We start from the raw sequence: 20,855 nt of genomic DNA, 5'->3' as shown, positions 1-20,855 counted from the left end.
GTGCCCCCCCCCCCCCCCCCCCCCCGTAATATTATTTAATGATAACTAGACCAATGATTACATTTAAAATATACTATTGGTCGTTAAAACACATTTATTTTATTTGCAAGTTTTTGAAAATGATAATTAATGTATTCCTTTTTAAAGAAAAACGGTCTAAATCTTACACTGTCCCTTTAAGGCGTCCTGACGAGATTTAGTCATGACGAGATTTCAAACTGTCAGTTTACATGATTCTACACATTTTCTATGTGGCTAATAGCAAAGTGAAAACGGCTGTCGTGCGCAAGGTGAGCGTTAGGGGGCGGCAAAGAGGCGTTTAGGCGGGGTACGGAGAAGGAGGCGGAGGAAGAAGCGAAGGAGGAGGCAAAAGAGGAGAGAGAGGAGGCGGCGTGCGCTCGGTGGGGGTCTGGCTCGTCAGTTGGGCGAAGAGGCTCACAGTACAGGCGAGGAGGGCGGCTGGAGGGACGCAGGATCCGCGGAAACGAGCACGACATGCGCCCAGTGTGGATCTGTTGGACGCTCATGGCGGCCGCGCTGCAGGTACGGCCCCGCGCATCATTATCGAGCAGCGGCGATGCTCCGATCGCGGCGCTCGTTTTGCGCACCCGCGTAGCTGCGCGGGATGCTGAAGGCAACTCGGAGGCTGAAATGAACATCTTGATGATGTTTAGCGTGCGCCGTGCACTCGGGTTGGATCTGGGAGCAGCGCTGATGATGTGGGGTTACCATGGTGATCCTGTCATTCATTTTGACATCCTATCGTTTCGTTATTTGCGCTCGGGCTGCTGGAGGGCGGGAGGTAACACATACTGAAGAAAACACACACACCTACACACACGCACACTTTTTTTCTTTCCCGTGACTATTCCTGCTTAAATCTGTTGCTAGTTGTCTTGACTAGTTTACTTGTTTGCTGTATGTACAATAGTTTAATATGTCTGTCTGTATGTCTCTGTCTCTTGATGTCTCTCAAGCTAACTCTATCTATCTATCTATCTATCTATCTATCTATCTATCTATCTATCTATCTATCTATCTATCTATCTATCTATCTATCTATCTATCTATCCATCCATCCATCCATCCATCCATCCATCCATCCATCCATCCATCCATCCATCCATCCATCTATCTATCTATCTATCTATCTATCCATCCATCCATCCATCCATCCCTCTACCGTCCATCCATCCATCTTATATCTGTAATTTGCTAGCTAGCTTGCTAGCTATAGAATCAATAGTATTGTATAGCTATCTTCCTACTGAACCTATCCATATGTTAGCTATACATTTTTTTTTGAGCTATATCTATTTGATCTTCACAAAAATTATCTTGACTATTTCGATCTGTTGGTTCTTTCCATGTTTGCTAGTTGTATGTATTTTTAACTTCTGTTTCGATGGATATGTAGCTATATTAATATTATATTATATTATATTATATTATATTATATTATATTATATTATATTATATTATATTATATTATATTATATTATATTATATTATATTAGCTCTCTAGCTCTAGCTAGTCTATATCGCTATACTAGATCTAGTCTATAGTGTGGCGCCAGGGCGTCAACGTAAAATGGCTCCTCTGTGAATGGCGACCTCAAATGATTTGTTTTTGTCATTAGCGTCTAGCCTAGCTTAGTTTAGCTCGGCTTAAGGTTAGCCTAGGTTAGACTTGGCGCTAGAACGTTTGCTGGCTGCTCCATATGCGAGCTGACTTCCTGCTGACATAATCCGGCTATGCTGAATCCTACTTTTTGGGTTAAGTGGAAGCAAATCAGTGGCCATACCCCACCTGCCCCCCCCCCCCCCCCACCCCAACCCGCCGCGCCACACACACACACACACACACACACACACGCACACACACGCTAACCCATTACCGCGGTAACAAGCTTCAACAGATGCTTTACATGCAAGCTTGTCAGACGGTGTTTGGGGGCGGGGGGGTGGGGGGTGGGGGTGGGGGGCACCGGGGTCCATGTTGAAAACAACAGGAGACACGCCAATGATCAACACAATGATCTGACCTCATTAATTGTACGCGCCAGGGACGCTTCGATTGGCTTTCGTTGGAATGTGTTGCTTACTTGCCAAGTCGCAATAGCTTCCATTTCTTGACATCATAAGTGGGAAAAGTTTGGGTGGTTAGTTATTTGTCTCGTTGGAGGGATGTTGCTTGTCCGGTGTTTGATTTGTTGGGATCACGAGTGGTGAGTTAGTTAGCTAGTAGTAATATTGTCTGATGGTTGGTTGGTGAATTGTTAATTGTTGAAATAGTTGGCTATGTAGTTGGTTGGTTGCTATTTGGTCGGTCAGACGGTTGATTGGTCAGTAGTTGGTTTGGTGTTTTTTTTGGGTGGTTGGTTGGTCGGTTGGTTGGTCGATCAGTTGGTTGGTTTTGCTTAGTTGCCTTGTTGGATAATTGATTGGTTATTGAGTAGTTGTGTATTGCTTAATCCACTGGTTGATGACTTGTTAATTGTTTAGTTAAGTATGTAGTTGGTTGGTTGGTCGGCCCGTGGTTGTACAGTTGGTTGGTTGGTCGGTCTATTGGTTGGTCAGCAGTTGTTTGGTTGGTTAATGATTCATTTAAAATTTGTAATTGTTTTGGGTTGTTTCTCGTGTGGTTGCTTGTTGTAGTGGGTTGTTGTTTGTTTGGGTAACGGTTAACGTGTAGGTTGGTTGGTTAATTGGTTAGTTTGCTGGTTGTGTCCATTTTTCGTCGGCATATTGGATGGTTGGTTGGTTATGTCATTGTGGGTGGTCTGGGTACTTAGTTAATTGCCTGTTTTTTGTTGATATTGTTGAAAAACGTATTGGCCCAGTGATTACTAGCAGCATTAAAAAAAAAGAAGAAGAAGAGCGTCGAAAACAATGTTTTTTTCATGAATAATTGCACGTTCCTGTAGAACATGAACTCCAAGTGATTTGTTGCCTGTGTTCTTGGGTTGTCATCACATTTTTTTTTTTTTTTTGGTGCACGCAGGTGGCGGTCCTGGGCGGGCCGCCTTCGCCATGCGTGAGGGGCTTCTTGCAGGACGAGTACACGGTGGAGACGGAGCGCGAGCTGGAACAGGGACAGGCCGTCGTCAACGGTCAGCCTCATGCACGCGCACACACCCGCAGACGGACTAATAATCCCCCGCTGGTGGTTGGGGGTTGTTTATGGGAAGTACCGCCATTTGAGCCACAATTGAGATTGAGGGGGGGGGGGGGGGGGGGGGGGGGCTTTTGCAAAGACTGAGAGTGGAGCAGGATTAGGAGCATCCGCTCAGCAGACCACACAAAATCTGTGATCACACACGTGAACACACACACACACACACACGCACACATTTCATGTATTTCTGTTTTCCACGCTTGAAGCTTCTTTGTGCGCGGCATTGTTGCGCAATACTCGATTTTGAGGACCAAGCTTGAAAACCGATACCTTGAAAAAAAAGCCAGGTTTCAGCGAGATAATGATAGTTGTATCGAAATTTGACCATCCCTACTTACGAACTAACTAAATAAAAACGGTAGTTGATAGAACGTTTTTAAGACTGATAACAGTACCAACTGTTAAGTATGAACCGATACAAAGTACTGATACCACTCATACTTTTGATACACCTGTAAACTAATGGCAACTTTATAATTGTAATATCTAATTTGTGATAGGAAAACAGCCCCTATAATGTAAAAAAATATATATATATACATATATATATATTTTTTTAAAGTTTCGAGCACATTTTTTTGGATGCTGGAAGCGTCGGTGCTGTTCCAGTTGCAACTTTTACTCGGAGGAAAGTCCATGAATACATTCATGCGCGTGCACACTTCATCAGAGGCATGCAAATACTTGGCCTCAACTCAGCAACAGGATTTAAAAAGAGTTTAAGAAAAAAAAAAGTGCAGCTTATGCACAGTAGCGGCAGCTTAAGTTTAAGATTGAAGCGACTTAAATATTTACATTTGATTCCAGACTTGAAAGCAGAAGTTGTTTGTTTGCGCCGGGAGGGATTACCTTGCAAAAAAAATCAAATCGAAAACAAGTTTACATGGAGGAAATGATATTGATGATTTTTTTTGTTTTTTTTTTGTACACTTGCCATTTTGACTTGACTGGCTTTGGAAAAAAAAAAAAAAAAAAAAAAAAAAATATATATATATATATATATATATATATATATATATATATATATATATTGTATATATATACATTCTCTAAAAAAATATATAATAATATATATAATATAAAAATATATAATATATATAATACATATAATATATATATATATATATATATATATATATATATATATATATATATATATATATATATATATATATATATTGTATATATATACATTCTCTAAAAAAAAAAAAAAAAAACTGATGCATGATTTCGTCACAGAATGGGAAAAAAAAAACCTGCGGAAAATTCTAGAAAATCAAGAACAAGGCATGCTTCATGTTCATTCTTTCCAATTTTGCCTAAAGCGTTCACAGCTGAAACTCAATTGGATTCGACATGACTCGCTTTGGGTCAAGTTTGGCCCCGTGTGGAAAAAAAACAAAACAAAGATGTTCTTTCACTTTTTCTTTTGTTTTCAGTCAAGAAAATAACTTTCCACGAGGAACAATAACAGCAGTTAGTCATTTCAGATTTTAGTTTTCAGTTTGGGGAAGGGTCAGGCTTTCAAAGTATGGTCTGAAGTTTGGGTTTGAAATGTGTTTGTTAGGCAGGCATTATGGGTTCAAATGATGGTGGTAGGGTGTCAAGGGTTTTCAAAAGTTTGTGTCTCACGGTAGTGATAAGGTTTTTCAATCAATTAGGGTTTCAAGTCCAGATTTTAAGCCAAAATTGTCAGTCAAGGGTAGGGTTTCCAAAGTATGGTTTCAAGTTCAGGTTTGAAATGAGTTCTTAAGTATTATGGGTTCAAATTAGGGTTTAAGTCAAGGTTTTTCAAAAATGTGTTTCATGCTCGTGTTAAAGTTTTTAATCAGTTAGGGTTTTAAGTCCTGGTTTAAAGCCATGAGTGTAACTCAGGGGTAGGGTTTTCAAAGTATGGTTTCAAGTTAGGGCTTGAAATTCGTTTTTTTTAAGCAAGTTTAATGGGTTCAAATTATGGTGGTAGGGTTTCAACTCAAGGATTTTCTAAATTTATGGTTCATGCTGGTGTTAAGGTTTTTAATTGGATAGGGTTTCAAGTTCGGGTTTTAAGCCAAGAGTATAAATCAGGTTCAACGTTTCATATGAGGATTTTCAAAGTATATTTTCAAGTTAGGGTTTCAAACTACTTTTTTAAAGCAAGTATAGTGGGTTCAAATTAAGATGGTAGGGTTTCAATTCATGTTTTTTCAAATTTTTTTTCAAGCTAGTATTAAGGTTTTTAATCAGTTAGGTTTCAAAGAAGAGCAATGCTTTCAAATTAGGGTTACACGAGAGTGTAAGTCAGGAGTAGGGTTTCAAAGTTAGGGTTTGAAATTAGTTTATTTAATCAAGTATTATTATAGGTTTCAATTACGACGGTAGTTTTTCCAAATTTGTGTTTCGAGCTAGTTAAGTTTTTCTGTAGTTGAGGTTTTTAATCAATTAGAGTTTCAAACAAAGACTTATGATTTCAAATTAGTGTTTCAAGTCCTGGTTTTAAACCAAAAAGTAAGTCAGGGGTAGGGTTTCAAGTCAGGGTCAGGTTTTCAAAGTATGGTTTCAAGTTAGGGTTTCAAACTAGTTTTTTAAGGTTTCAAGTCAAGGTTAGGGCTTTGTGTTTTGTGGCAGCCACAAAAACAACAAGTCAAGACTCTTGCTTGGAAGCGCCTCTTTCCGTTTTCGCAAAAAAAAAAAAAAAAACCTCCCGATCGATGCTCGGCCGAGCCAGAATGTCAAGAGGAAGCTTCGCCTTCATATTTTTTTTTTCTTTTAGCGAGGAAAGCAAATCGATTTGAACCGTCGGACTGTGAAAATCAAACCAAGGGAAAAACTCTGGCCTCCGCCACAAAAAAGGTCAAAAAGTAACCTTGAATGGATGCGACCAGCAAAAACTCTCAAGATCACAAAGCTGAGCGTGAGTGTGTGTGTGCGTGTGTTTGTGCGCGGCGCACGTGTGTGTGCGCCTCCGCGCTTGACCGAGCTTGTCCAGACGCTGTCAAGTGGAACAAGGCAAGAGTGTCTGCAGCCCGCAACGGCTCGTTCGAACAAATAACAACAAAAACACAACAGCGGCAGAACAAGCGACAGGCGCCGTCTTCGCGTCATTAGCGCCTACCGTGTTAGGGTTTCAAATTCAATGTGAGTGAATGTCTTGCAAAAAAGAGCCACACTTTGTTGACCTTGTGTTAGCATTAGCCGCATTAGCCATCATTTGTCATCCTAGCCCGTTTTAAGTCATCCGTTTGGCACGTTAGCCTAAATGCGCCACATTAGCATGAGCTGCTTTAGCCGTGATTTGTGGTAAAGCGTCGTTAGCAAACTTTGCGCGGATTTGTCATGCTAACGCCACAGATGCTAGGATGAATCGTCAGCCTTGATTTGACCGAGCTTTTTCAAGTTCACTGTTAGCCTTAGCCGCCGCAGATGTATGCTAGCCATTTTCTCTGTGTTGAGTTAGCAACTGACTTCATTTTAAGTTTTAATCTAAGGCTAAAATTTGGGGGTCAGTTCATTTTCGACACAATTTGGGCTACTTTTGCCCCAGTTGTTTTTGGAGTGTTAACTGACCTTAAAATGTGGACCAGCCAAAATGTCCGCCCACCGGTTGAGAAGCAGCGCTTGAAGCTATCTTGAGGCAAGTCTGCCACCTTCCGATCCAATTAGACCATCCCGAACGCTCTGAATTATTTAATTGGAGCAGAGCGAGAGTGTGTTATTAATGAGAAAATGAAAGTTGGAGGGAGAAGAGAAGACAAGACTGACATGATGGGAAAGGAGGTCAAAGGTGACAGCTGACTCCTCGCTAACAGGAAACAGGAAGTGGAGATAATACGATGAAGGCAATTGTTTGAAAATGCTTACTACTTACTTTCACCAGTGGTGGAAAAAAAAATCATCTTCATCTTGGGATTACTGTGTGTGTGTGTGTGTGTGTGTGTGAGTGTGTGTGTGTGTTTGTTTGTGTATTTCTTGAAGTTCCAGCACAACTCAGCATTTATTTCAGGCACTTTGATGTACTTGATTATTTAATTCTGCTTTAGACTAACCTGTAACCTGTATACAGTAAATGCTGTAGAAACGTTGTTAAGAGTTGTTGAAAGTTGATGTATTTGTGTTTTTTTTCTTTTGTTAATGTTGAAAAGACTTGGGGTTTGTGTTTGTGTGTGTAGGCGGGGCAAAAGGTTTTCTCTTTCCTAGAAGGGGCTTTGCAAAATATACCGAATTTCCCAAATAAGGCGCACCTTTTTTCCCAACAAAGAAGGCCAAAAGTATGGGTGTGTCTGTTTTTTTTCTTTTTTTTTTTAATTCGACATCATTCAAGGAAGATGTTAGCCATATAAGCCGAGTTTTGATGTACAGATGCGCGTTTATATATCGGACGTATTCTTACTTACAACAATTACCATAACGCGTAGTTGTGGAACTCCAGTCCTGGAGGGCCGGCATCCTGCATGTTTTCCGGTTTTCTCTCCCCAACACACCTGATTCAAATGATTAGCTTTTTAGCTAGCTCTTCGGGAGCTTGAAAATGATTCTAATCATTTGAATTAGTTGCGTTTGAGACAGATGGTTTGAAAGAAATTCAGGATACCGGCCCTCCAGGACTGGAGTTCCACACCTGTGCCATAACGGGAGGAGCTTGAGGGCGGACGTCAGCTGGCCGTTAGCTAACATTAGCTGCCGTTAGCTTTTATTTTCAATCAAAGAAGTGAGCAGACTGAACCGATATATATACACCCCGGTATTGTAACATCTTGAGAATTTGGGCAATTTGAGAAGCACTGCATTACACAACATTTTTTTTTTTTTTTTAATCTATCGTGCAAGCTTGATGGACACGACCTTCCTGATAGCGTGGAAAATATCCCCGGCATCCCCTCGGTGTTCTTGAAGTGTTTTTTGGAAGCGCCGTAAAAGAGAGAAAATGGTTTCGGGGAACTGAGTCACAGGTTTCACTTTCACGACGCCAGCAAACAAAAACGAAATGTGGGAAGGGAAAGTTGATACAGCTGCCAGGCCAGCATGTTAGGCGGACCACCGTTCCCTCCCCGCTAAGTGTGTGTGTGTGTTTGTGTGTGTGTCGCGTTGAGGTCATCTGCTATTCCGCACTTCCTGTGGCGAGCAACAGGCCCGACTGTTCTGACCTTGGTTGTTTTCCCATCCATCCGTCCTATTAAGGCAGCAAGTGTCCATCGGTGATACGACTACGGCGCGCACACACGCGCAAACATTCTGGAAAAACCCCGCCATTTGAGCCAACACACACACACACACACACACGCTCACACACAACCCAAGCAAGCGTGTCCTCCCACTCGGGGCGCATTTCTGCTCCCGGTCGGCACAGAAATAGATTCTAAAAAGTGTAAACATGCAACCGTTGATGGAATTTAGCGTTTCATACACTAGGGGGCGCCACTCCAAATCAACTCTCAAAATGAAGGGTCGCAAAGTGTGGCCCGCAGACCACAAACTTTTTTTTTTTTTTTACTTTTTTTTATAATTAATACACATTTGAAATCATCTCTTTCAGTTTGTAATTTATTGAAAAAAATGTACATTCAATTTTAACTTTGCATACATTTTTAATTCTTTCAGTGCCAAGAATTCTCACCTTAAATAGTAGCGCAGATGATAAATCATAAAATTCTCCTCAAATACTATTTTTTATGGAGGGTAGCTGACACCCTTGACTAGTGCTTATGGAATATTAAGCCAAACGAGCGCTGTAGTGCTAACTGTGACCATTGGATGGCAGTGTTGCCATACATACAAAATATATATTACATATTTGTAATTCTAAGTAAGGAATGGAAGTCAATTTTTCATATACAGAATACCACCCATATTTACATAGCTCACATTATTCTGTCAGCCTTGAAAGATGAGCGAAAATGCGAAATATACTGGCACTCCAGAGGATGCTTTTTCCGATAACGCTTGGCACTGAAAGAATTCAAATTCATCTTTGACTTATTTTTGCAATTATATATTTTTAAGAAATGGACATACAGCGACACGTGCATATGCAATGATGAAGTTGAGCTGTATATTTTTGGGAAAATTAATTTAGCTTGATTTACATCATACATTTTTCACATATATACAGTAAAATGTGATTTATGGAATATAAACAATAATTTAGTTGGTGTAATTTTTATTTATGGTCAGACAAACAATTGTTTGTTGCATTTTTGGTGTATTTTTAAGACATTGCTTTAATTTTTCAGTTAAAACTAGATTACATCGATGTGTATCGATGTATAGTTGTTTTATGTAGTATGTTTTTTAATCAAAATATTTAAACATTATTATCTGATTCAAATGTGTGCTATTTTAAGATAATATACATGTTCAAAGTATTTGAATGATTTTTTTTGGGGGGGGGTAGCATGGAAATGAAAATGTGGAGCTGCAGCTAAATAATTCCAAAGGCGTGTGCATTCATTCTTCATTGTGATGATTTTGTGGAAACAATCGGGCCGCAAATCCTCCTCCAATGCGTTTGGACGGAAGCCTCCGGAAGCGTTTTTCTCACGTGTCTCACAAATGAGCCTTATCAGTCCCTCCTCTTGCCAGCCGGGGAGGGCGAGCGTGTCCTCCTTTCTTCCGGCCTCATACATCAGCCTGGCAGCTGCATGCGGGATGGAGCCAGGCGGCCATCCCCAATCAAAGCGCCCCCCCCCTTCCCCTTTTCTTTCCTTCTCATCCCTCCATCGCTTCTCTCTGAATGCGCTTTTCCATCCGGCGCTTGTTAGCGCCTCTGTTAGCGCCCGACGAAAACTCTCAGCGAGCGACGTCGTTTAAGGTGTAAACGAAAACGAGAACATTCGTTGAAGCGCGGCAAGCGTCTGCTGCCTTGACTTACAAGTTTTTTTTTTAGATATGAGGCTTCCAGTTTCGATTACAGCTAAATTACCCCGTCATTGTTGCAGTGATAACTAAGTGGTCCTGGAAAACGTTATGTCGTCACCATCTGGGCGAAATTTCAGCACCCTTGTTCTTTTTGCAATGCTTTTCCTTTCATGTTAAGAGCAAAGGATTGGATTAAAACAACACAACACTAAAACAACCAAACAACCTCGCTAGCTTAATGCGGACAAAATTTTTTTTAAAGCAGCTTTGACTGGCTAACTGATAGCATCAAGATCAAAGTTTTTTATTGGTTGAAAAAAATGTAGCTCTTTTTTATGCTTCACATTAAAAAATCATCAGTTGGAATCATGTATTGCAACAAAATTCGCCTTGAGTTCCCCTTGAAGAACCTTATTTATTTATTTTTTTAAGGCACAACGGATTATAAGGCGCACCTTCATTGAACAGCTTATTTTAAAACAGCTTTCGTGTATAAGGCGCACCGCATTATCAGACTCATAGAATAGAAGCTACAGTAGTGCCTGGGGTTTCATTATCATCCACCAGATGGAGGTGCGTCACAGGGAATGTCAACAAATGAATCAAGAGTTTAAAGAATATCAATATGATTCAAATAAATATTAAACTTATTCTTTTAAATCAAAATGCAACCGAAAACTTTTTTGCGGTTTATGAGCTGTATAAGGCACAGCAGGTTCTGGGGTCCGCTGAGAATATCGACGGCTTTTATGTCCGCCTTATAGCGCGGAAAATACGGTAGTGAAATATTTCCTGGAGAGAATCAAATGATCGTTACGCCCTGTGAAGAATTGTTTTCTCTCTATCTTTTCTCTGACAAGAAAACCAATTTGACTTGTTTCATTTGCGGGTAAATTTTTCCAGCTTGTGTATGTCAAAAACGCTGACATTGACATCACATTAGAAGACACATAATAAAATGTGTATGCGAGGCCTGTTTCTCATTACAATCTCTACACTGAGTTTACAAATCCCAGCTCCACAGTTGAGGCTAGCGTGCGTTTGTCTGTACTGTATGTGCGTGTGTGTCGTCCCGCAGGTGCCGTCTCCGTTCGTGTTCTGCTAAATCCCGTCCGCCCATTTGTCTCCCTGCGCCTCCCTCCCTCTCACTCTGTCTCCGTCTCTCAGCCATTTGCTGCTAAATGAATGATGTCTGCACGCCCGACCTCACATCTGACTAACCGCTACCGATGTATGAGCGCGCGCGCGTGTACGTACGTGAGGTGCTTTGGAGTTGAGCTAATTGAGTCGCCGTTGAAGTGAATGGAAAAGCCATTAATCTATTCCCAGCCTGCGAAAATATTGCGGCGTATTCTGATAATGAAAGTCACCTTCTAAAATATTGTTATTTATGAGACAATTACTTCAACGGACAACACTTTGATAATTAAACAGAACGGGAAAAAAATGTCATGTGAATCGTGGTTATACATTCCAGAATCTTTCGGCACAAAATGACTTGGCCAAGTTGAAGTAATATCGGCTGATGCAAGAATGCATGCCTGCAAATGTTGTTAAATTGTCAGTTTACATCTGTCTGCCTGTATAACAATCTATCTATCTATCTATCTATCTATCTATCTATCTATCTATCTATCTATCTATCTATCTATCTATCTATCTATCTATCTATCTATCTATCTATCTATCTATCTATCTATCTATCTATCTATCTATCTATCTATCTATCTATCTATCTATCTATCTATCTATCTATCTATCTATCTATCTATCTATCTATCAGGCTCGCAAGCTAACTGGCTATGTATCAAGCTAGCAGTCTGTCTCTCTAATCTACCTGCGTATCATCTACCTACCCAATTTGAGCAAGAAACCTTCAAGTACACATTAGAAGTCAACTAACGTTTATCGTAGGAAGATTGACTTTAGTGTTTAGCGTGTGACCTTTCGTCTGTTGAGCTCATTCGAGATATAATCCGATGTTTGGTCAACTATTGCTGATTTGTTTTGCTCGGGCTTCTTAAAAAGTAATACAACGATGCATGCGGCTGGATTATAGATTAGCATGTCAACAGAACGCAAAAATGGTCATCAGGTCATCAAAAAAAAAAAAGTAAAAAAAAAAAAAACAAAGGCTTTATTTGTACAATGAATCACACACCCTAAAGGACAATGATTTGCTTGGATGTCATTGAAAAGGCTGCGCGACCGGCACGCAAGCGGCAAAGTAGCAGTTTGAGGCCCAGTTGTGCCAAAACGCTATTTTACAAGCCGTAATTACGGCAAAAATGAAACAGTGTCAGCAAAGAAAGGCGGTGTAACGTAAACGGCGGGATGCCAAATGGAGCCATCTGTGTGGCGGGAACTAACTGGTATCAGTTCTTTGTATTGATTACTCAAGAGTCATACTGGTATTGGGCTGGAAAAAAACGCGGGATCAAACATGTCTAGTCAATAATAATTGGTAGAAAAAATACCACCCGCATGGTGGACTGACAAATAGCTTAAATTTTGGAAAACAATTTCAATGTTCCGTATTTGCTGTTGGATTATAAACCTCAACTTTTTTCTCATGATTTGAGCCCTGCGGTTTGTAGCCTAATGTGGCTTATCTGCGAGTTAGTTTGTTTTTTTAACTCCCCCCTCATTTTTTGCAGACTGCTGCACCTTATAATCCGCAATTCCCGGAATCCAAACCTGTGGATATTGTGACACAATCTATTTAAAAACATTTTTTAAACATGTAGCTAGGTGAATTTGTGGTTGCCAAACCGCAAATGACATAAATGCCCTGCAACATTTATGCTAGTTTTGCTCGGCTTAGAAGTGTGATTTGGATAATTACTCAAGGTGTCATTCCTTCGACTGTAGCTAACTATGTTAGCTAGTTCGGTTATCCATTTTTGGCGAAGGAGCGACAGATTGCTAACCTCCATTTACGAGTTTAATTGATTAAATTTGCACATTGAAATGTCACTGTACAGCGTTTAGCGAGTGATTTCGAACACAGCCGAAGTTGACATTTTTACTCTTACGAGCTAACAGCTCAAATTGTAGTCGTTAGGAATACTAAGCCAGACCAGACATCCCAGCAGCCTCGGGTTCTCCAAAAATCTGCTTTATCTCTTTTTTGCGCGTGTGTTTGTGTGTGTGCGTGTTTTTCCCGGGCTGCTTGTCCCCTGCAGCACCGCCATCGATTTCCTCCGCCAACGAGATTTACGCCGTTTACCGCCGGCCTCGGATGAAAACTCACGATCATTTTCCCCGCAAATATTTCACCCTGGAAGCGGGGTTCTTTCCCCGGGGGGAACGAGGCTAAACGTTCCGGAATAGGGACAAAAGGTGCGCTTGATTCGCTCAAATCCAAGCGGTGATCTATTTTTCGAATGGACCTGTGAATGACTCCATTAATAGCCAATGTGTGTGTGTGTGCGTGTGTGTACATTTGTGTGTTTGGCGATGGCGCCAGCCATTAGTCGCGGACTCAGTCAAGCACGGATTGTAATTTACCTGGGAAGTCGCGGGTCTCAGATCCGCTCGGAAAATCCAATGCAAGACGAACGCCTCGGGGGAAATCGCTTTTCTCGGCATAATCATCTAGGAAACAAACAGCCGAGAAAATGCAATTATCTCACAATAATGGCAGGTGAAACGCCGAGAGATGATGTCACCGGAGAAAGAAATGAATCAAAGATATCACGGGAATGATCAGATGGCGTACGATTATGCCCCCAAGTGGCTGCGAGAAGGATTTCATCATTTTGTCCAATGTCGCCAATGTAGTGGTTCCCTCGATTTACAAATGCCGCTCGTTACGAAAAATTCTGCTAAGGAAACACCTCGGCAGAAATATTTTGTTTGTAACGTGAAAAAATTCAACAAACGTAACATTGTTGCCATATAATATGAGACACGAGCGCTCACGCCAACATGAGGTCTTACAGTTTTCATCTTTACTCGTTTCCTCCACATTTCCCACCAATAATTTACACCGTAGAAGTACCGAACATGAAACTGACATTAGCTACGGCTAACATTGTATATATTCACATAAAAACACATATGTAACGTGCCACTTTAGGCTGTCGCGTCTGATGTTAGCGTTAGCGCGTCATTAACGCTTTAGCAATGACATCACACAGGAAGCACTTCGCATAACCCCAAACTAAACTTAAATACTCACAATAATCCAAAAAATAAATATTATTGTTCCTGTGGACTTGTAAATGATTCCTGGATCACTGGAAATGTAAAATAAAAACGTACACATTTGAAATAAGGACATACAAATTTAACATCGGAAAAATTGTCTCCCTCTCCAAAGCACAAATGTTAAAGACTGTTAAAGAATAAACTAAATCGCTTCCAAAACATCATTATTTCGGGCGCGGTCCTTGCGGCCCGATCCCATTTGATCCACTGGGACGCACCCATAATTTCGGGTTTCATTTCTGTGGAAAAAAACGTGCGTCTTATATTTGAGGAATGACGGTATATAATCGACTATAAGAATGCATTGAAAATCCCTAACAGGGAGTTAGGAACCGGTGAAAATTTTAATCACTAAATTGCAGTTTTTAAATAGTCAACTATGTGGTCGACTCATCAGTAAAACAAAAAATAATTTCGGAACACCACTCAGGTGCGGTTAATGACGTATATAGGGTCCCATATACCGTAGACGGGGAGCAATTCCGAAGTCAGCCCTTTTGAAATTTCTGCTTTGTCGGTACGGCGCGAAGCTAAAAGGCAATTATGGTCACGTGAAACGGCCGCCGCGCGCTTTTGCTTTGACGGCAAACGTCGTCTATTGTGTCCTTATAAGCCGAATGGCTCTATTAAAAATGAAATGAAAAATGCGGAGGGCAGTTTGATTTCCCCGCGGGCTCTTTGGCGTCTCGGTGCGGGCGCTGGCACAATTAAATAAAGAAGCGTAATGAAGTAAATCTCATTTGGCCACCAGCGCCGGCCCGGCCCATCAGCGCTTGTCGCAGCGCGGCGCTACAAATATTGATTGTGTGTCCCGGCCTGTCGCAATAACAGATGGCGGCTGGCTTTCCTTAAACCACTTCCCTAGCGCCGTGTGCGCGCCTATCAGATTTATACGTCCGTCGTAAAGTGGATTTACATCTGGCGGCGGGCGAGTCAGCGCTCGGCCGTTGTCAATTTGCCGGCAGTGACGCGGCGCCGCCGGGTAAACGTTTGAGGCTAAGCGCGCCGCGCCCGGCGAGTTAGCTCGCTCGCGCTCGTGTTCATTTTGCTAATTAAAACGTTGGCCCCGATGCGTTGTTTATTTGCGTAATGTGTTGCGTTTCTGGGAAATCGGACAATTTTCATCCGGTGCTTTAAGAGGGGGAAAAAAAGTGCTCTTATTTGACGATCGCCAGGTAAATTAGGGAGTGGGTAGCTGCATGAATTAATTAATCTATGATAGGTAATGAATTCATTCCGACTGAGTTTGAAACGTTCGAATGTATTTGAATGCACCGCACGTCTTGTGCAGACCTCATCATGTGTCGCATTTCCACATTAATTAATCTATGATAGGTAATTATTTAATTCTGCCTGAGTGTGAAATGTCCGAACGTATTTGAATGCACCGCATGTCTTGTGCAGATTGCGTTATGTGTTGCATTTCTTGGAAATCTGACAATTCTGATCTGGTGCTTTAAGTGTGTGTGTGTGTGTGTGTGTGTGTGTGTGTGTGTGTGTGTGTGTGTGTTGGAGGGAGGGGGACGGGCACTGCCCTTATTTGACCATCGCCAGGTAAATTAGGCAGTTGGTAGCAGCAGGGCATTAAGTTAAATAATTGATTAATCTATGATAACTAATTAATTCTGCCCGAGTTTGAAATGTTCAAATGCACTTGAATGAACCGTATATCTTGTGCGCATCTAACACTTCTCCTCCAATGGCGTGGTTAACTTTTTTTTTTTTATCTAATTATCTTAATTTTTTAAATTCTTTTCATGCCTTTTAATATCTTCGGGTACTTGAAGACATTTAAGTGAGATTTCAACAGGATTTCTCTGCACCATTATCAAATCCAATGTAATGCTCACTTTATTCTCTAATTAAGAGCAAATGAAATGGAACATGAAACACAATCATCGTCAAATTGCGTTATAGTGACTCTGCAAAACATTTAGGTCTTTATTTTGTTTAGTGATAACACTACAAATTTAGTTCCTAGGTGCATAGTTGAAAAAAATGTCAAGAACCTCAGATTTAAGAAATATACTTAAGTGGGGCAGCATCCAACTACAAGCATATAATAAAATTAAAAAAAAACTAACAAAAAAATACATTTTATCCTTCATTCAAAAAAACACCAAAACTCAAAACGTGTCTCATAAAACTTTGACCTGGACCACAACTTTTCGGATAGAAACAAATGACGGCGTTCTTTTGCAATTTTCTCCGAGAAAATGAAAAATTTCTAATTTCCCGCTTTTTCCAAGGCGCGCTCGTTGATTTGCGCTGAGCTCGCAAAAAAGAACACGAGGGGTAATAAAAAGATGAATGGCAGCGGTGGAGCTGAGGCCCGCATTCCCGCCACCGCTCAAGTGTGTATGGATTTTTTTTTCTCATGGGCGCCACTTTCAGGGACCACAAAGCCACAAACGTGCGAAAAGCAGGTGAAGGCCGACCGCGCCGTTAATTGGCGTCCGTTCATCCGTCGGCCGCTCGCACCGGGCAGCGGCGTGAAAAATCTTCCGCGCCGACGTTTTGATGGATTTGAGGCTCCGCGGCGGACAACCTACTCCCGCCTGGGCGGTTGCCACGGAGACCGGAGGGGCGCCAACAAAATGTTCTACTCGAGTGGCGCATGTTTCGAGAAAGATTTCATGGTTGTTCCTGGTGCTGGCGGATTGTTTAGCAAAGCGCGTCGATGGGATTTCACAGCGTGTCCGTCAAGGGCTAGCGAACTTGGCGAGCGCGGCAGCTAGCATACGTTGTTATCAGGCTAAAGCTAACGATAATTGGAGGCGATAAATAAGATTATTCTCCGTTAGAAAATAATTTCAAGTATACCTAAAGCTTTTTAACATTAACAAAAGAAAAAAAGAATATAAACAACCCTTACCTACTTTTTACAGCGTTTATACGGGTTACAACTTAGTTTAAAACTGAAAAAAATAACCAAGTGCGTCAAAGTGCCTGAAACTAAAAAAAAATGATGAAAATTCTACAAAAACAAAGAATGTTGCTTTTCTTTTTTTCTTCTCTGGCTTTAATCATTTTCCATACGCTGTTCTTCACGCATCTCGCCCCCCCAAACAGATTTTGACTTGGCAGCTAGGCTGGGTGAAGATCCTCTATTTGCAAATCGTGTCAGTCAACGCGCTTTTGCGGCAAGTTGGCACAAAAAAAAAGGGAAAAAAACGAGCGAGGAGCAAACAGAGCGAGGGTCACCTCAACACGTTTGGCGGCGCACCGACACGCACTTTGATCCCCGAGGCCGATCGGGGGGGAAACGCCGGCTCGGTGTAAAGGCGGCGTTTGGCGCCCAAATCCCTCCGTGGTCGTCACTGATAGGCTTAGCGCACAAAAGACGCGCACGTTTACATAAACACACGAGCGCGCAGAGAGCAAAGATTAAAAGTCAACAAAGGGAATTTAACCGGATTAAAGCCTCACTAGTGAATTTTTCCAAACAATTTTCCCGGCGCTAAATAATCGCAAAATACCGCTCAACTTTCCAGCCCGCCGGCGTGCGTGCGACAGCTGGCTGTCGCCAGATAAAGAGTGTCTTGAAGCCCGGCCAGGGGTTGCGTCTCGGCACTGTCAGCCACCCGGGAATGTGGATAATATGATTTTTCATGAATTTCATTAAGACGCTCTCCCTCTTCCTGGTGGGCCGCGCATTCACGCGTAATCGCCGTTGTGGAAAATACCCATTACGCATTGATTATGACCCGGAAAAAAACGTTATTGCTTTCAAATCAGGATTCACTTTATTTTCAGAATTCTGACGTTTACGTGTCAGAATTGTGAATTCTCAGAGTTCTCCATCAGAATTTCGACTTTGTTCTCAGAATTATCACTTTAATGTTAGAATTATGACTTTAAAGTTAGAATTTTACCCGTTCTCAGAATTCTGACTTTACAAAGTTCTGACTTTAGTCCGAATTCTGACATTCAAATGAGAATTCTCAGAACAAAGTCAAAATTTCGATCGAGATAATTCTGAGGAATCGGAAGTCTGGGACTTTAAATTCAACCTTTTGCCTGTTCTCAGAATTCTGACTTTACAAAGTTCTGACTTTAGTCCGAATTCTGACATTCAAATGAGAATTCTCAGAACAAAGTCAAAATTTCGATCGAGATAATGCTGAGGAATCTGGGACTTTAAATTCAACCTTTTGCCTGTTCTCAGAATTCTGACTTTACAAAGTTCTGACTTTACAAAGTTCTGACTTTAAAGTCTGAATTCTGATACTAAAATGAGAATTCTCAGAACAAAGTCAAATTTCCGATGAAAAGAATTCTGAGAAATCAGAAGTCTCGGACTTTAAACTCAGACTTTTCCCTGTTCTCAGAATTATCACTTTAATGTTAGAATTATGACTTTAAAGTTAGAATTTTACCCGTTCTCAGATTTCTGACTTTACAAAGTTCTGACTTTAGGCCGAATTCTGACATTCAAATGAGAATTCTCAGAACAAAGTCAAAATTTCGATCGAGATAATTCTGAGGAATCGGAAGTCTGGGACTTTAAATTCAACCTTTTGCCTGTTCTCAGAATTCTGACTTTACAAAGTTCTGACTTTAGTCCGAATTCTGACATTCAAATGAGAATTCTCAGAACAAAGTCAAAATTTCGATCGAGATAATGCTGAGGAATCTGGGACTTTAAATTCAACCTTTTGCCTGTTCTCAGAATTCTGACTTTACAAAGTTCTGACTTTACAAAGTTCTGACTTTAAAGTCTGAATTCTGATACTAAAATGAGAATTCTCAGAACAAAGTCAAATTTCCGATGAAAAGAATTCTGAGAAATCAGAAGTCTCGGACTTTAAACTCAGACTTTTCCCTGTTCTCAGAATTCTGACTGTAAAGTCAGAAATCTGCCTGCCTGCTTCTGATTTCTCAGAATTGTCTCAAAATTTTGACTTTGTTCTGAGAATTCTTGAGAATTATGACTTTAAAGGGATGATTTTAGGAACAAGGTCATGTGAAAATCTTGTATTCAAAGAGATTTCTAAGAATGGTCTGAGAGAATTCTAAGAATAAGGTCAAAATTCTGACTTTAAAGAATTCTAAAAACATGAGAATTCTTACTCTCTGATGAGAATTCTGGGTAAATAAACGTGACAATACGGTATTTTTTGTCTTCATCGACCCTAATCCTCTTCTGTCGGCGTATATTAGCAAAAACTAGCTTTTACATAGTGCTTCAGCGCTCTCCGCTGGCATCTTGCTGTCAAGGAACTAAGTCGAAGCGAGTTGAGGCGCTTCATGTAGCGCTCGGCCGTCTGTGAATGGTGTTTACACAATCATCTCCGGCTAACGTAGCGTGAGCGGGAATATTTCACAGATGAAAGGTTAACCGTGTTGCGAGGACGCTTTTTTCCAAAGAGGGGGCGTTAACAACGCAAAAGGGCCTTCCAGCCCCCTGCCGCGCTAGCTCGTGCCGCGCTAGAAGCGCGGGGACCATGTCCTTTGAAAGGTTAGGAAGGAAACCTATAAATTATTCTGCGTACGTCGGAGGCCGACACGTGCAGCGTTTGCTTGTTATCGAGCCAAGGCGAGCGGGCCGGGCCAAAACAGCCAGCAACATCTCCTTTGTTCCGCTCCACTTGCGTCTCCGCGCATGTGGAGCAGCCGTGTGGTAAATCCGACGGTGTGGCTCGCTTTTCCACGCCGCCGTAGATAATGAGTGAGCATTCGCAGCCGGCAGGTCGGCGGGAAAGGAGGGCGGAGCGGGACAGATGCGCCAGCTTTCCAAGAACTGATGCGTCGTCTTAAAGGGGACACGTGATGTTAAAGAAGATTTTTAAGAGCTATGACAAAAAGAGGTTTTTTTTTTTCAACTTAGAAAAAAAAAAATTCATTGCGGTTTAATGCGGCAATTCAATTCATTGGGCTGCTCCTTCCGGTGTGGCTGCCTTGGCCACCAGAGGGTAGTATAATACAGTTTTACAGACAAAGCCCCAAACTTCATAAGGGTGGGTTTACTTTATGTACTAGCATTAAGCTAGCAACAGAATTATTAAGATAACTTTTCTTTAATGTGCTAGCATTAAGCTATCAAGGGTATTCTAAAGATCGCTGTTTTGTTTATATTGAATACCCATTGTTATAATTCATTTTGTTTTATAATTGGTGTTATATAAAGGTGATCTTACTATTAAAATTATGAAACAAAGAATGTCGCTCGGCGCTAATTCCTCATTTTATGAGCGAAATTCTGTTCGATAGAGAAATTTGTGTGGTTATAAATGCGTATACATACGCATTATCTGTTAGCCAGTAAATGCATTAGGTGTTAGCATTAAGCTAGCAGGCGCATTTTCCTTATTATGTTGTAAAAATTAAGGGAAAAAAATGTCACTAGGCACTAATCGTCGAAAAGTTGTAGGGTTATAAATGGTCTCTATCAACTTGAATTTATGGCACCACCTGTTGACTTGACAGCCGTGAATATTTTTTCTCTGTAAAAGTAGAAGCGGTTCCTGTTTGGACGGCCGAGTGGAGGTATTTTTAAAAATAGATGCACGAGCTGTGACTGCAATTAAGCATCAATCAGGTGCGGCGCGATGCGAGCGGGCGCCGCGCTCTCGGGCGGAACAAAGCTGACGGCGCTGACGTCTTGTTTTTGATTGGAGGATTAAATGGA

General features: G+C 41.3%; 1 protein-coding gene across 1 annotated transcript in view; it reads left to right on the top strand.

Annotated features, from left to right (window-relative positions):
• Window positions 1-377: 377 nt before the first annotated feature.
• Window positions 378-20,855, top strand: part of LOC148416686 (cadherin-2-like) — a 36,486-nt gene continuing 16,008 nt past the window's right edge. The window contains exons 1-2 of the mRNA XM_088425156.1: window positions 378-543; window positions 3,005-3,113. Of these exons, the coding sequence (XP_088281282.1) occupies window positions 496-543; window positions 3,005-3,113 (157 nt within the window). The 5' untranslated portion in view covers window positions 378-495. The remainder of the gene's footprint in view (window positions 544-3,004; window positions 3,114-20,855) is intronic.

The sequence above is a fragment of the Hippichthys cyanospilos genome, chromosome 10 (assembly GCF_059441005.1).
Source record: "Hippichthys cyanospilos isolate Australia breed blue-spotted pipefish chromosome 10, RoL_Hcya_1.0, whole genome shotgun sequence".
Lineage (NCBI taxonomy): Eukaryota > Metazoa > Chordata > Actinopteri > Syngnathiformes > Syngnathidae > Hippichthys > Hippichthys cyanospilos.
This window is presented reverse-complemented; position numbering and strand designations above follow the sequence as displayed.